The sequence below is a fragment of the Coregonus clupeaformis genome, chromosome 10 (assembly GCF_020615455.1).
Source record: "Coregonus clupeaformis isolate EN_2021a chromosome 10, ASM2061545v1, whole genome shotgun sequence".
Classification (NCBI taxonomy): Eukaryota; Metazoa; Chordata; class Actinopteri; order Salmoniformes; family Salmonidae; genus Coregonus; species Coregonus clupeaformis.
In genome coordinates this window covers 16,528,989-16,544,255 of record NC_059201.1, presented here as the reverse complement: position 1 = coordinate 16,544,255, position 15,267 = coordinate 16,528,989, and the positions used below count along the sequence as shown (strand labels likewise).

General features: G+C 43.0%; 1 protein-coding gene across 3 annotated transcripts in view; it reads right to left on the bottom strand.

Annotated features, from left to right (window-relative positions):
* Positions 1-15,267, bottom strand: part of LOC121575226 (sodium-coupled neutral amino acid transporter 3-like) — a 58,037-nt gene that overhangs the window by 5,496 nt on the left and 37,274 nt on the right. For all 3 annotated transcript variants that reach the window (XM_041888190.2, XM_041888191.2, XM_041888192.2), the window contains 6 exons: positions 13,836-13,909; positions 13,459-13,551; positions 10,802-10,883; positions 5,696-5,778; positions 4,392-4,450; positions 3,791-3,928 (listed from right to left, as the gene is read on the bottom strand). In XM_041888190.2, coding sequence (XP_041744124.1) covers positions 3,791-3,928; positions 4,392-4,450; positions 5,696-5,778; positions 10,802-10,883; positions 13,459-13,551; positions 13,836-13,909 — 529 coding nt within the window. The remainder of the gene's footprint in view (positions 1-3,790; positions 3,929-4,391; positions 4,451-5,695; positions 5,779-10,801; positions 10,884-13,458; positions 13,552-13,835; positions 13,910-15,267) is intronic.

Genomic DNA, 15,267 nt, shown 5'->3' with positions numbered 1-15,267 from the left:
ACCTAGCATTTACTCCCCATTAGGGCCTTGAAGCACACATCACACAGAGCAAATTCTTTCCTCTGATTAACTTGGACCTGGCTACTGACCAGCTTTTAGCCTGCTTAGGGATGCCTGGGCCGTAAGCTGAAAAGCAGGAGGGATTGGTCTAACTAGCCGGAGCGACTAGGGAAATCTCATGCATCTTTAGGGGATGCTGATAATAGGATTGTATATACTAGTCAATAATCTACCGCTAATTCCCTAGTGTATGACTGACTACACAAGACTACAACTATACTGTTACTAAGAGTACTTCATAATACGAATATTAAATACAATTGTATTTGTCACATGCGCCGAATGCAACAAGTGTAGACTGTACCGTGAAATGCTTACTTACGAGCCCTTTCCCAACAATGCAGTTAAAAAGCAAGCAAATTAACAAATAGATTAAAATAAAATAGTAACACAATAAAATAATACAATAAATTAACAATAACGAGGCTATATACAAGGAGTACCGGTACTGAGTCAGTGTACTGGGGTACGAGGTAGTTGGGGTGATTGAATGAGATAATATGTACATGTAGATTTGGTTAGGTGATTGATTTAAGTACTATGTACAGTTGAAGTCGGAAGTTTACATATACCTTAGCCAAATACATTTAAACTCAGTTCTTCACAATTACTGACATTTAATCCTAGTAAAAATTCCCTGTCTTAGATCAGTTAGGATCACCACTTTATTTTAAGAATGTGAAATGTCAGAATAATAGTAGAGAGAATGATGTATTTTCTGCTTTTATTTCTTTCATCACATTCCCAGTGGGTCAGAAGTTTGCATACACTCAATTAGTATTTGGTAGCATTGCCTTTAAATTGTATAACTTCGGTCAAACGTTTCGGGTAGCCTTCCACAAGCTTCCCACAATAAGTTGGGTGAATTTTGGCCCATTCCTCCTGACAGAGCTGGTGTAACTGATTCAGGTTTGTAGGCCTCCTTGCTCGCACACGCTTTTTCAGTTCTGGCCACACATTTTCTATAGGATTGAGGTCAGGGCTTTGTGATGGCCACTCAAATACATTTACATTTACATTTACGTCATTTAGCAGACACTCTTATCCAGAGCGACTTACAAATTGGTGCATTCACCTTATAGCCAGTGGGATAACCACTTTACAATATGTAAATACCTTGACTTTGTTGTCCTTAAGCCATTTTGCCACAACTTTGGAAGTATGCTTGGGGTCATTGTCCATTTGGAAGACCCATTTGTGACCAAGCTTTAACTTCCTGATTGATGTCTTGAGATGTTGCTTCAATATATCCACATAATTTTCCTTCCTCATGATGCCATCTATTTTGTGAAGTGCACAAGTCCCTCCTGTAGCAAAGCACCCCCACAGCATGATGCTGCCACCCCCGTGCTTCACGGTTGGGATGGTGTTCTTCGGCTTGCAAGCATGCCCATTTTTCCTCCAAACATAACGATGGTCATTATCGCCAAACAGTTCTATTTTTGTTTCATCAGACCAGAGGACATTTCTCCAAAAAGTACGATCTTTGTTCCCATGTGCAGTTGCAAATCGTAGTCTGGCTTTTTTATGGCGGTTTTGGAGCAGTGGCTTCTTCCTTGCTGAGCGGCCTTTCAGGTTATGTCGATATAGGACTCTTTTTACTGTGGATATAGATACTTTTGTACCTGTTTCCTCCAGCATCTTCACAAGGTCCTTTGCTGTTGTTCTGGGATTGATTTGCACTTTTCGCACCAAAGTACGTTCATCTCTAGGAGACAGAACGAGTGTCCTTCCTGAGCGGTATGACGGCTGCGTGGTCCCATGGTGTCTATACTTGAAGACTATTATTTGTACAGATGAACGTCAGGCGCTTGGAAATTGCTCCCAAGGATGAACCAGACTTATAAGTGTTATAATCTGTCTGTAAACAATTGTTGGAAAAATTACTTGTGTCATGCACAAAGTAGCCAAAACTATAGTTTGTTAACAAGATATTTGTGGAGTGGTTGAAAAACGAGTTTTAATGACTCCAACCTAAGTGTATGTAAACTTCCTACTTCAACTGTACATGTAGGTAGGGGGTGAAAAGCAGTTGACGCTTTAAACCACTTCAATAGCCCTACACTGTAAAAAGAAAATCCTGTTGTTTTTACAGTAGCTTACCTGCACTCTTAGAAAATAGGGTTCCAAAAGGGTTCTTTGTGGAGGAATAGGGTTCTACCAAGAACCGTTTTGTTCAGAATAACCTTTTTTGAAGACAAGGGTTCTATGTAAGGCAAAGGGTTCTACTTAGAACCTTTAACATCCTAAGAACCGTTTTTGGAAGAAATTGTTCTTTGATGATTCTTTGGAAGGCAATAACTATTATTTGATAGGCAAAAAGGGTTCTACATAGAACCATATATAATATCTCCCAGCATGTTCTATTGCAGGGAGATTTTCAGAATTGTTTGTTTTACTATAATATCTGTGTTTTTGCATGTACATTGATTGGTTGATTAATATTATGCTACACAAAGGTAAATAACATACAGATTTCTAAACTGATCCATTCGGTTAATAATTGGATTTATTGCACCCATTACTGAGATGGCTGTTCCAGTTTAGATGATTGAGGTAGTCTCAGTGTTCAATCATATCTACCCTGGCAGTCATTCTGAATGCAGGTTGCGGGTGATTAACAATTCCACTTGTTGAATATCCTAACTCTGGCTGGATTCCAATACGAATTACACATCACTTTGCAAGCCAGCATAATGTGACTTGCAGGCCTGATGTGGTCTTTAAACCAGGAGATTCCTAAAACCACTGTGTTTGGGTATAACTAGGCACTCAAAGAAAGGCCAAATGATATATGTAATGTAGTGTCATAAATAATTAATAATTAAATTTGAAAGGCTAATAAGGCTGGTGGAACCCTTCATAGATGGTTCTAGGAAGAACCTTTAGATTATAAAATGGTTATTGGTAGAAACCTTCATAGAGGGTTCTAGGTAGAACCATATATAGGGGGTTCTTTGAAGAACCCTACATACATAGAGGGTTCTACCCAGCACCAAAAAGGGTTCCCCTATGAGGACAATCCGAAAAACCCTGTATGGTTCTACTTAGCACCACTTTTTCCTAATAGTGTGTATGTTACTATTTTAAAAAAAAAGTACAGTATGTTACCGTAAATTCCAACGAAACTTTGGTTTAACAGCACATTACTGTAAAGTTTACAGTAATGTACTGTTAACCCAAAGTTTATTTGTAATTTACATAACTGGCTGCCAGCAAGGTACCGTAAAAACAACAGGATTGTTTTTACAGTGTAGCTGCAGAGTACTAGCTGCAGAGATTGTCATAGTCAGACATGAGAGAGACTGAGCCCCAGAAATGCCAGGCCTTTCTCATCAGGGCCATTTCCCCAGAGTTAGCCCACAGAGAGAGAACTGTTACAGTCTGTGATACAGTGCCAGAGAATGACGTGAGCCCCTGAGTGGTTCTACTCTCCAGTCAGACAGGAGCTGACATCTCAGTCTGGGAACACTGGGAGAACATTGGGAGGCTGAGCCCTAACCTTCACATGATGGATGATCCTATTACATCCTATTCAGACCTATTACTCTTTCTGGAGCACAAGGGTCTGATGAATGCATTGTGATTCAACAGAGTGGGATAGTTCATAGCGCCAACAGGCTAGTGTGTGATCAGTTTTTTCCATTGTCATTAGCAATATGCTAAATATTTTCTTGAATACCAGGGGTGGAAAGGATGGGCTGATGGAGTCGACTGTACAGGAACCCACCTGTGAGTTGAGGTTGACCATTTTGGGAACACAGGCTTGGTTGTAACCTGTGTCATTGGTAACAGCAGTCACAATGGCTGTGCTGTTAAAGGCAAAGTCCATAAAGGGACAGGGGGTATGGAACTTCTTATATATGACCTGCAGAGAGGAAAGAGGAGTTGGCTGGATGAGATGAGGAGCATGGAGGACATGGGCCTGCATACATAACAGCACAGTACACAAAACCAAAATTAGGTCAGACAAACACATACACACACACACACACAGACCAACGCGGTCTGAAACTGCAGGGTACAAAACTTGTCCACAGAAATCTGAGAGAGGAATATTAATGAGGTTGAACCTCAGATCACTGACTGATAGTGAGACTAAGCTAGGCGTAGTGATTGATTTGCTTTTTCTGCAAGAATGCCAAAACATGACGATTACTGCAGATATGAAGAATATAACTTATCATAACTTGAGATCTGTGCACATAACTCTGACATGTGCAAAAATCATCAATTCAAGTCAATGGAAATCCATTAAAGTCATTTGGACCATTATGAGAGCAATGCAACACGTGGAGGTCTATACAGTAGCTGAGTATGACAGTGCATACCGAGATGAGGAAGAAGACCATACAGGTGAGGGAGAAGCCACTGGTGTAGCCCAAGTACCCTGAAACAACACAGAGACACTTCATCAGAACTATTCACATCAGATATCACACTCTCACATCCTCTGGCAAACGGGGATGGGGCGTGGGAGGTTAGAATGACTCTCTTATTTCCCGCATGTTTAATATTTTCTCCCAATGCTAATTATAGGGAACACATACAAACATTCCCAGTTTCAAGACAATGTGTTTGGGCTTGAGATCATAAGTGTGTTTGTTCTTAGAGTGCCCAGAGGACTAGACTGAACAGGACTGGAGTACTGAGAGCTGCAGCTCATTACTGGGCTCCGGTAGCATGGACTCGCTCTCTTTCCTTTCTCTCTCTCTCCCTTTTTCTCTTGCTCTCTCTTCTCTCGGCTCAATTCTCTGTAGGAGAGAAACGCTTAATAAGAGGTCAAGATTTATCTCCCAGCCCCTCCATCCCTCTCTCTGCATCTCTCTCCCTCTCTCTACTCTGTCTTCCTCTCCCTCTCTCTCTCTCTGCATCTCTCTCCCTCTCTCTACTCTGTCTTCCTCTCTCTACTCTGTCTTCCTCTCCCTCTCTCTCTCTCATTCTCCCTGTCTATCTTATGTAATTGAATATGAGCCGTTTTTGCCAGTGCTACCCCAGTGAACGGGGCTTGCATGACGCTGGGTCTCTCTCACAGAGCATATAGGAGAAAAACACAGAGACAACAGAGAGGGAGATACTCTCACTCTCACTTGATGAAATCTGTGTAGACATTTCACTTTGTTAAACTAGAGAGCTCATTAAATGGAGCTGAAGCCAGGGTATTCTGAGCTGGGTATTTGTATATTTTCATAGGACTGCTGACAGTAACATTATCTCACATGACACGGCTATTTACTAAAGTCCATCCTAAAACAGTGGGGGATTGTTTGCCACTTAACACGAGAGAGAGAGAAAGGAGAGGGGGAGGAGAGGGGGATTGGGAAATAGTAGGTGGAAGAGAAGGGGAGAGGGGAAAGAGGAAAAATGAGACAAAGGTCACTGGTTCTAATAATTTCTTTCCCTGGAAGGGTTATGGGGAAACACAATGATGAAATGAAATGACTGTTCAAGCGGGATTTTTTTTCCTGCGTGAAAATCTCATAAGAGTAGGAATCTGTCATTTTACATCTACAAGTCGAAAATAAATTCTGAGAACCTTAATTTACAAAACATAACACAAATGTTACTTATGATAGATTATTAAATATTGATACTATTATTAAGGTTTTAATTAAGACAGTTAACAGAAACTCACCTAGCTGCTTCATCAAAGCCAGAGGCAGGATGACACTGATGGACACCATGATGACCAGGTAGTTCCCATTCAGGTACCACTCACTGGAGAGAGAAATGGGGAAGAGAAAGAGAAAGAGGGAGGAGAGAAAGAGAGAGAGATATTTATGATATTTATGTAACTAATTTATTACATCTTTAGTCCTTATTTGTAAGGGAAATGTTAAATGTCTCTGTTTTATTAAATGGCAAGAGGATAAATTCTTAACAGTAAAGCAAGCCGCCAGGGCTGGTGATGACCCATCATCCCATCAACTCATCATCATCCATCAACTCATCACCTCTTTACAGCCAGCAGTAGGACTGACTGACTTACCCCCTGAGGAACTGGGAGTGTTCCCTCAATGACACACATCTACACGTCTTTCCAGAACCGTTAGACATTTAACCCAGGTGGTGTTGGTATGAGAGGGACAGCACTGTGTTAAAGCTCTTAATAAGCCTGCCTGCTACTCCTCGTTCTACTAAGACCCACATCAAACGGAGCTCTCCAAGCAATCCGTTTAAAAGCACACAGACAGCACACTCAACAACAGGCTCTGTCAAATCTGTCACACTTACACATTACCACACTCCACATTAACAAGAGAGCTTCTGAGAGGGAGAGAGAGAAAGAGAGAGTTTGCGTGCATACGTGAGTGTGTTTGAGACAGAGAAAGAGAAAGAGAGCCAAACTAGAGAGCTTAGCCAAGTGGGCCACAGTGATATTCTTCCTCACCAGTCCTCCTTTCGTCCGCCTCCCCTAGGTCTCTAGTGACCACTGGCTGGTCTGGAGGGTGAGAACATGGGGTCAAGGCCCCGTCTGAGGCGGCAGTGTCTGGGAAGTAACTAGGGTGCGGACACACCATGCCCTAAGCATACTGGAGCAGAACACTCATATAGTCTACTACACCCAAGGTGTTGATGCATAGAGAGTCTGATAACAAGTGAAATAAGCCAATGTATGACACATGGAATCCATTGCATTAATAATATTACTAACTATTTTATTCTCTTTAACTCTGCATTGTTGGAAAAGGACCCATAAGTAAGCATTTCCCTGTCAGTCTACACCTGTTGTTTACGAAACATGTGACCAATAAACATTTTAGTTGATTTGATTTGATTTTGGATATACGGTGCATTCTGAAAGTACTCAGACCCCTTCACTTTTTCCATATTTTGTAACGTTACAGCCTTATTCTAAAATGGATGAAATATATTTTTTTCCTCATCAATCTACACAAAATACCCTATAATGACAAAGCGAAAACAGGTTTTTAGAAATGTTAGCAAATTTATTAAAAACAAAAAACAGAAATACCTTATTTTCATAAATATTCAGACCCTTTGCTATGAGACTTGAAATTGAGCTCAGGTGCATCCTGTTTCCATCGATCATCCTTGAGATGCTTCTACAACTTGATTGGAGAACACCTGTGGTAAATTCAATTGATTGGACATGATTTGGAAAGACACACACCTGTCTATATAAGGTCCCACAGTTGACAGTGCATGTCAGAGCAAAAACCAAACCATGAGGTCGAAGGAATTGTCCGTAGAGCTCCGAGACAGGATTGTGTCAAGGCACAGATCTGGGGAAGGGTACCAAAACATTTCTGCAGCATTGAAGATCCCCAAGAACACAGTGGCCTCCATCATTCTAAAAATGGAAGAAGTTTGGAACCACCAAGAGCTGGCCGCCCGGCCAAACTGAGCAATCGGGGGAGAAAGGCCTTGGTCAGGGAGGTGACCAAGAACCCGATGGTCACTCTGACAGAGCTCCAGAGTTCCTCTGCGGAGATGGGAGAACCTTCCAGACGGACAACCATCTCTGCAGCACTCCACCAATCAGGCCTTTATAGTAGAGTGGCCAGAGGGAAGCCACTCCTCAGTAAAAGGCACGACAGCCTGCTTGGAGATTGCCAAAATGCACCAGAAGGACTCTCAGACCATGAGAAAACATATTCTCTGGTCTGATGAAACCAAGATTGAACTCTTTGGCCTGAATGCCAAGCGTCACATCTGGAGGAAACCAGGCACCGCTCATCACCTGGCCAATACCATCCCTATGGTGAAGCATGGTGGTGGTAGCATCATGCTGTGGGGAAGTTCTTCAGCGGCAGGGACTGGGAGACTAGTCAGGATCGATGGAAAGATGAACAGAGAAAAGTACAGAGAGATCCTTGATGAAAACCTGCTCCAGAGCACTCCAGAGCCTGGACTTGAACCCGATCGAACATCTCTGGAGGGACCTGAAAATAGCTGTGCAGCGACGCACCCCATCCAAACTGACAGAGCTTGAGAGAATCTGCAGAGAAGAATGGGAGAAACTCCCCAAATATAGATGTGTCAAGCTTGTAGCGTTATATCCAAGAACACTCGAGGCTGTAATCGCTGACAAAAGTGCTTCAACAAAGTACTGAGTAAAAGGTCTGAATAGTTATGTAAATGTCATATTTCCATTTTTTATTTTTAATACATTTGCAAAAATGTCTAAAAACCTGTTTTTGCTTTGTCATTATGGGGTATTGTGTGTAGATTGATGAGGGAAAAAACACTTTTGAATCAATTTTAGAATAAGGCTGTAACGTAACAAAATGTGGAAAAAGTGAAGGGTCTGAATATTTTCCGAATGCACTGTACTAACCAAATCCACAAAATGTTCCTCCCACGCTGAACATGGGTTTAGTAGCTATTTTGGGATTGAGATTTTTGGAGGTTAAATTTATGTTTTCTCTATGGCAGAGAAATCCAGCATCTGTATTCTAGAGTTGTAACCTGTGAGAGTGGTCCATTTATTGTGCCTTCAGTGTGCCCACTAGAGCTGCCTCACCTACACCCCAGCCAACCATCTGGCCCGGTGACACAGTCACACATCATCATAGAGAGGGGCAGAGAGGACTGACCTTCCAAACCATAGAGGACACATACACACACTCATGCATGCGCAAAAACACCACCGCAGATTCAGACACAAACATCAACAACAACATACTCACACAAACAAACCCTCAATCCACAAATCAACACTCTAGGCAAACAGCAGATATCTGATAGCCTGGCTGGTCATACACACACGCACGCACACACACACACACACATGCACGCGCATACACATACACACACCCAGCCTTGGGTGGTGATTCTCTGGACAACTCACACACACTATGTCGTTCAGACTGAGAAGATAAGACGTTCTGTGTAGCTGTAAAACACCTCCTGGACATCATTCAGTTCAGTCTGCATCATAAACACACAGACAGCTGGCCATAACACGCCAACACAAGCCAAGCAGGCATCATATACCAAACAGCAACATGCTCCTCAGCCTCTTCCAGAGTAATAGCCATTGTCTCTGTACTATCAGGCCACCTGCTCTGGTCTACATAGTGTTATCCTCTGGTTTACATTTCAGCTGTGGAGCCTGGCTGTGTAATGATGTGTGCCTGTATCAGTGTGCCCTCTTCTCCCAGGGTCGTTCTCACAAACAGCTGTTCTCAGGCCAGCTGCTTGGCATGGTGACACGAAGGGCTGCAGGCCTCCCAGTGCCAGTTGGCACCACATAATTAGATTGGCTCAACCTGAGAGGAGGTTTCTTCTTCTTTGGTGATTTAACACTGGCTCAGGATCACTGGAGGAATTCACATGCTGTTGGATCATATCTCCTTCTGCTGAACATTAATGTCCTTCCATCCAACTGGATGAAAACACAGCTAGTCACCTCTCCCTGCCTGCCGGATACTTTCAGAACTGTTTCAGAACAGTGGCCTCCATATCTAATATATAATATAATATAATATATATATCTACACTATATATACAAAAGTATATGGACACCCTTTCAAATTAGTGGATTCTGCTATTTCAGCCACACCCATTGTTGACAGGTGTATAAAATCGAGCACACAGCCATGCAACCTCCACAGGGAAACATTGGCAGTAGAATAGCCTTACTGAAGAGCTCAGTGACTTTCAACGTGGCACCGTCATAGGACGCCACCTTTCCAACAAGTCAGTTCGTCAAATGTCTGCCCTGCTAGAGCTGCAACGGTCAACTGTAAGTGCTGTTATTGTGAAGTGGAAACATCTAGGAGCAACAACGGCTCAGCCGCGAAGTGGTAGGCCACACAAGATAAAAGAACAGGACTGCCAAGGTCTGAAGCGCATAGCGCGTAAAAATCGCCTGTCCTGTCCACTCACTACGGAGTTCCAAACTGCCTCTGGAAGCAACGTCAGCACAAGAACGGTTCGTCGGGAGCTTCATGAAATGGGTTTCATGGCCGAGCAGCCGCACACCAGCCTAAGATCACCATGCGCAATGCCAAGCGTTGGCTGGAGTGGTGTAAAGCTCGCCGCTATTGGCCTCTGGAGCAGTGGAAACACGTTCTCAGGAGTGATTAATCTTGCTTCACCATCTGGCAGTCCGACGGAAGAATCTGGGTTTGGCGGATGCCAGGAAAACACTACCTGCCCCAATGCATAGTGTCAACTGTAAAGTTTGGTGGATGAGGAATAATGGTATGGGGCTGGTTTTCATGGTTTGGGCTAGGGCCCTTAATTCCAGTGAAGGGAAATATTAACGCGACAGCATACAATGACATTCTAGATGATTCTGTGCTTCCAACTTTGTGGAAACAGTTTAAGGAAGGCCCTTTCCAGTTTCAGCATGACAATGCCCCCGTGCACAAAGCGAGGTCCATACAGAAATGGTTTGTCGAGATCGGTGTGGAAGAACTTGACTGGCCTGCACAGAGCGCTGACCTCAACCCCATCGAACACATTTGGGATGAATTGGAACACCGACTGCGAGCCAGGCCTAATCGCCCTACATCAGTGCCCGACCTCACTAATGCTCTTGTGGCTGAATGGAAGCAAGTCCCCGCAGCAATGTTTCAACATCTAGTGGAAAGCCTTCCCATAAGAGTGGAGACTGTTATAGCAGCAAATGGGGGACCAACTCTATATTAATGCCATGATTTTGGAATGAGATGTTCGACAAGCAGGTGTCCACATACTTTTGGTCATGTAGTGTATGTTACTTTTGAAATATTTGTGATAAGTAAAGAACATGCAGTATGTTACTCACCCTGATGGCTTGTCAACCCCCAGGAAGGCCTGGATGACCAGAGGGAACTCATACTTCACGATATACAGGTAACTGGACATAGCTGTGGGAGGGACACACAAAGACACACAGCTTTTAGTAATAGGATCACACACATACACTGTATACAGACATGGACAGGCACGCACACGCACACACTCATACTTATACACACACAGTATACAACACAGTATACAACACAGTATACAACACAGTATACACACAGTATACACACACAGTATACACACACAGTATACACACACAGTATACAACACAGTATACACACAGTATACACACACAGTATACACACACAGTATACACACACAGTATACAACACAGTATACAACACAGTATACACACAGTATACACACACAGTATACACACACAGTATACATACATACAAGCATGCAGGCACGCACGCACGCACGCACACATGCACACACACCCAGATACATACTCAATCCTAGTGCAGGTTGTGCATATTAACCTGGACAACAAATATCACGAAGTGAGAAACTCATATTCAAGCAAATCTAAATATATCCTAAAACACACAATGACGAATGACATAAACACACACACACATGTTTTATCCCTTTCAGATTTAAGTGTGTAATACTTTGATGTTGTGCTGATAAATCCCCTTTAGAAAACAATAGAAAACATAATGAAAACAGTGTTCGGTCTCTCTGGCAATCTCTGTTTAACACTAGTTAAAGGGTAGGAAGCAGGAGTTTTTACTCACCAAAGTAACAACACAGTGTGGTCAAAGACTTAGTAACTTAGTTGTAGTCACGATCTGGTTACCTACAACTCCAAAAATAGTTTTGTTTTTATTTTATTTTATATTTATTAACTTATTTTCTGATGTCTTTCGGAATTACCCTCGATGGACTATTGTCAGTGTCATTCAGAGTACCTACTCTGTGCTACTGAGTTTGTATGCTAGCTAGCTCGCTAGCTCAATTCGCTATCAAAGCTGTAGATTAGCCACCTAGGTGTTTATAGCCACTGGCTGACTCATGCAGTGCTAAAATAGCAAGCTGGTAGGGCTACATTTAGCAGGCTAGTTGGCTAGTAACCTTGCAAGCTGATTTGTAACAGTAAAAGTATTTGCTTGTAAGTTGGCTGAAAATGTAATTGAAACCAGTAGTCATGAGTGCACACGATTTGGCTAAATTAGAATTTATACATTTGAAGATATTACTGTCGGAGTTTACGTTATAGGGAATAGGCTGGCTGGCCGTGTCCTTTTTATGACGTGTCACCCCTCAGTGTGCCTTGCCTTTTTGAGTGAATTGTAGAGTTACCACCCATGACTGTATTTGTTATTGACAGAGACATGGTTGTTGAATTCATTCATTTTCAGTCCTGTGGAGTTCACCAAGTGAGTTCGTACTGTAGGTGAATGTTATCATTAAAATTAAATGGCTTATGACAATACATTACACATACAGTATATCATAAGGCCTTACTTTGACTGCCAAGTTATACCCTAACACAGTGGTGTTAGGAACCTCCTGGTTTACAGGCCACATCAGGCCTGCAAGTCACATTATGCTGGCTTGCAGTGATGTGGAATTCCTATTGGAATCCATCCAGAGTAAGGACATCCAACAGTTGAACATTTTATTCAACTGCAACCTGCTTTCACAATGACTGTCAGGTTTAGGAACATTGATAAAGGAGACTACCTAAACCATTTAAGCTGGAACAACCATTTCAGTAATGGGAGCAATAAATCTGACTAACTGATTGGATTAGTTTAGGAAAATGTATGTAATCAATCAATGTACATGCAAAAATGCAGATATTAAAAACAATCTTTAAAAAATCTAGCTGCAGTAGAGCATGCTGGGAAATATGATAACGATGGGTCTGAGTTTGATGGGAATGTTTTACTTTCCACAGAGTAAAACTGACACAATCACACTCTTACACTCAACACTGGTTAAGAACACCAACACTGGGGTTATTTTACACCACTGAGTGTTAATTTCACGTTTAGAGAGTTATCAACAATAGAAATGTTACACTGAAAAATCAACACTAGGTAACACTGGCCAATTTGCTGTGTGCCTGGTCTTGCCTGCATCCCATCATACAGACTCAGAATCCCCTCATCTTCCCAATATACACATCAGGGAGAGAAAACAGAAGAATAGAGATACAGTATGTAGGCACTAGGAAGAGAAAGGAGCAATGCTAATTGGCCATAGAGCTAGGCTGCTCTCAGGGTATCCATTGGCAAGGACATATCACAGTTTTCAAACCCAGAGGCGCAACATCGCAATACTTCCAGGAACGTGTCGCGAAGCAGACTTGACAGACCAGACCGGGGTTTGGGATTTGACAAGTCAATCAGAGAAGTGAAAAATGTATGTTTAGTTGTTATTTTCTCAAATTGTAAAGGCAAAACCTAGATTTGAGCCAATGTCCTGTCATTACTACAACCTTGACAAACTGACACGTTTTCATTTTTGTCAAAAACAAAGGAGTGCCTTTAATTTGACGCCTGCACATGTGCAGTTCGGAGCAACACAACCATTAGACCCGATGACGTGTTTCTATGCAAGTGCTATGCTAGCAGTGTGTGTGTGTGTGTGTGTGTGTGTGTGTGTGTGTGTGTGAGCCCTCACCTCCGATGTTTTGCAGTGTGATGGCGATGCCGGCGGCCATCTTGCCTGGCGTTCCAAACGCCCTTTGGCCCAGCTGCTCATACGCCCGGATGCCTGAGTCACAGTCACCAAGCACATTAACATAGAGTACTGTACTGCCGCATAGAGCATGCAGAAAAGCCATGCTATTAAAGCATAGTAGAATGTAGGGCACTGGGGAGGGGGCTGTGAATTCAAAGTGATTAGTGTAATTAAAAATATGCTAAAGAGAAGAAGCAACCTGTAAGCCTGTGGGATGTTATCATGACATTAATCTTCCTGACATGGCCTGTAGTGGTTGACTGTATGGTCTGTATGGTCTCCAATAAGGTTTTGCTCATGGTCTGAAGATTACATACCCACAATGCCAGAGGACTTGAGGAGCAAGTGGATGGAGTAAGATGAGAGGACAGCCACTACTGTCAGGAGCACCCTGCAGAGGAGAGGAGGAGAGAGCATTATCATCACCATCATCATCCTCATCCTCATCATCACCATCATCATATCATCACCACCTTCATCATCAACACCATCATTGTCATAATAATCATAATCACCATCATCATCTTTATCTTCATCATCATCATCATCCTCATCCTTATTGAACTTGATGACCAGCCTGCAGTACGTTCTGGTGCATTATGACAGTAACAGCTGTCCTAGTCCATGGCTCTATAGATGACCATGTAAACCATTGATTCAGCTGGATGTACAGCTGGGTGTTGGGTTATGGGGTCTTGGGTTATGGGGTGCGTTCATAATAAGCAACCCACTGACTCAGGTTCACCCAGGGTTAGCCTCATACAGAGCTTCAGCCTTACAAAGCCTCAGTTTCGCTGGCTGCATTATCTGCAAATATTTCCTCCATTCCCCCACCACGAGAAATAACCACAAGGACATGAAGGGCGCTATTTAAAGGGAGAAATATTTACAAGGTAATGCTGACATTGGCGAGCTGAGGAAAAACCACAGAGTTAACAAAGAGGGAAAGTACAAGACTCTCTGGTCCAAGATCTCCCCAAATACTGCTCCAGCCCCCAGCGGCCAACATCTGGCCAAACAGACCAATCTGGACAGACGGAACACAGAAACCTGATCTTTCTGCTCACTTCCCAGAGCATCTCCTCCTCCTCTCCTACTCCAAATTGTTTCCTCTCTATCGAATTTCTTTCTAATTGTTACTCTTGGCAACTGGAGCTGAGCTTGCTTCGGAGTGGCCAAGCACGTCTTTCACCTCGACATCAACTCTGCGCCGTTTCACATGGTTCTGTGTCTAGGGCGGCGTGGTGTAAGAATGCAGTACAGGCTGATTTGTGGTGGAGGAGAAGTCAGCCGGTGCAGTGGTGGGAACAGTGGGACAGACGGGCAGGCAGGCAGACAGACATATGCTCTGTGTGCTGTTCAACTCAACTCAACTCTCCCCCACTGCATTCCTGCCAGGGCCAGTGCCAAAGCCCATGCCAGCGCTCGGCTGAGACCTATGATCTGTGCCAACTATGATCTGAAACGTTAGACCACTACTACGGATCAAAAAAGCTCCAATGCAAGTCGTGGTATAGCTCTAGCATGTGATGTGTCTGACTGTGGGTGGCGAGGTAGCTCTGCAATGCAACCTTATTAATGCTATAGCTCTCATGATGAGGTACTACTGCCATGTGTCCTAACCTCACTGCAGTCCTCATGTAAAACATTCAGTTAATGTATACCTAGCTAGCACATAATGTTCTGAGAACCATATGTTTCTTAGAGCTTGGTGAGAGCGTGGTTGTCCTATGGTTATTTTGCATACAA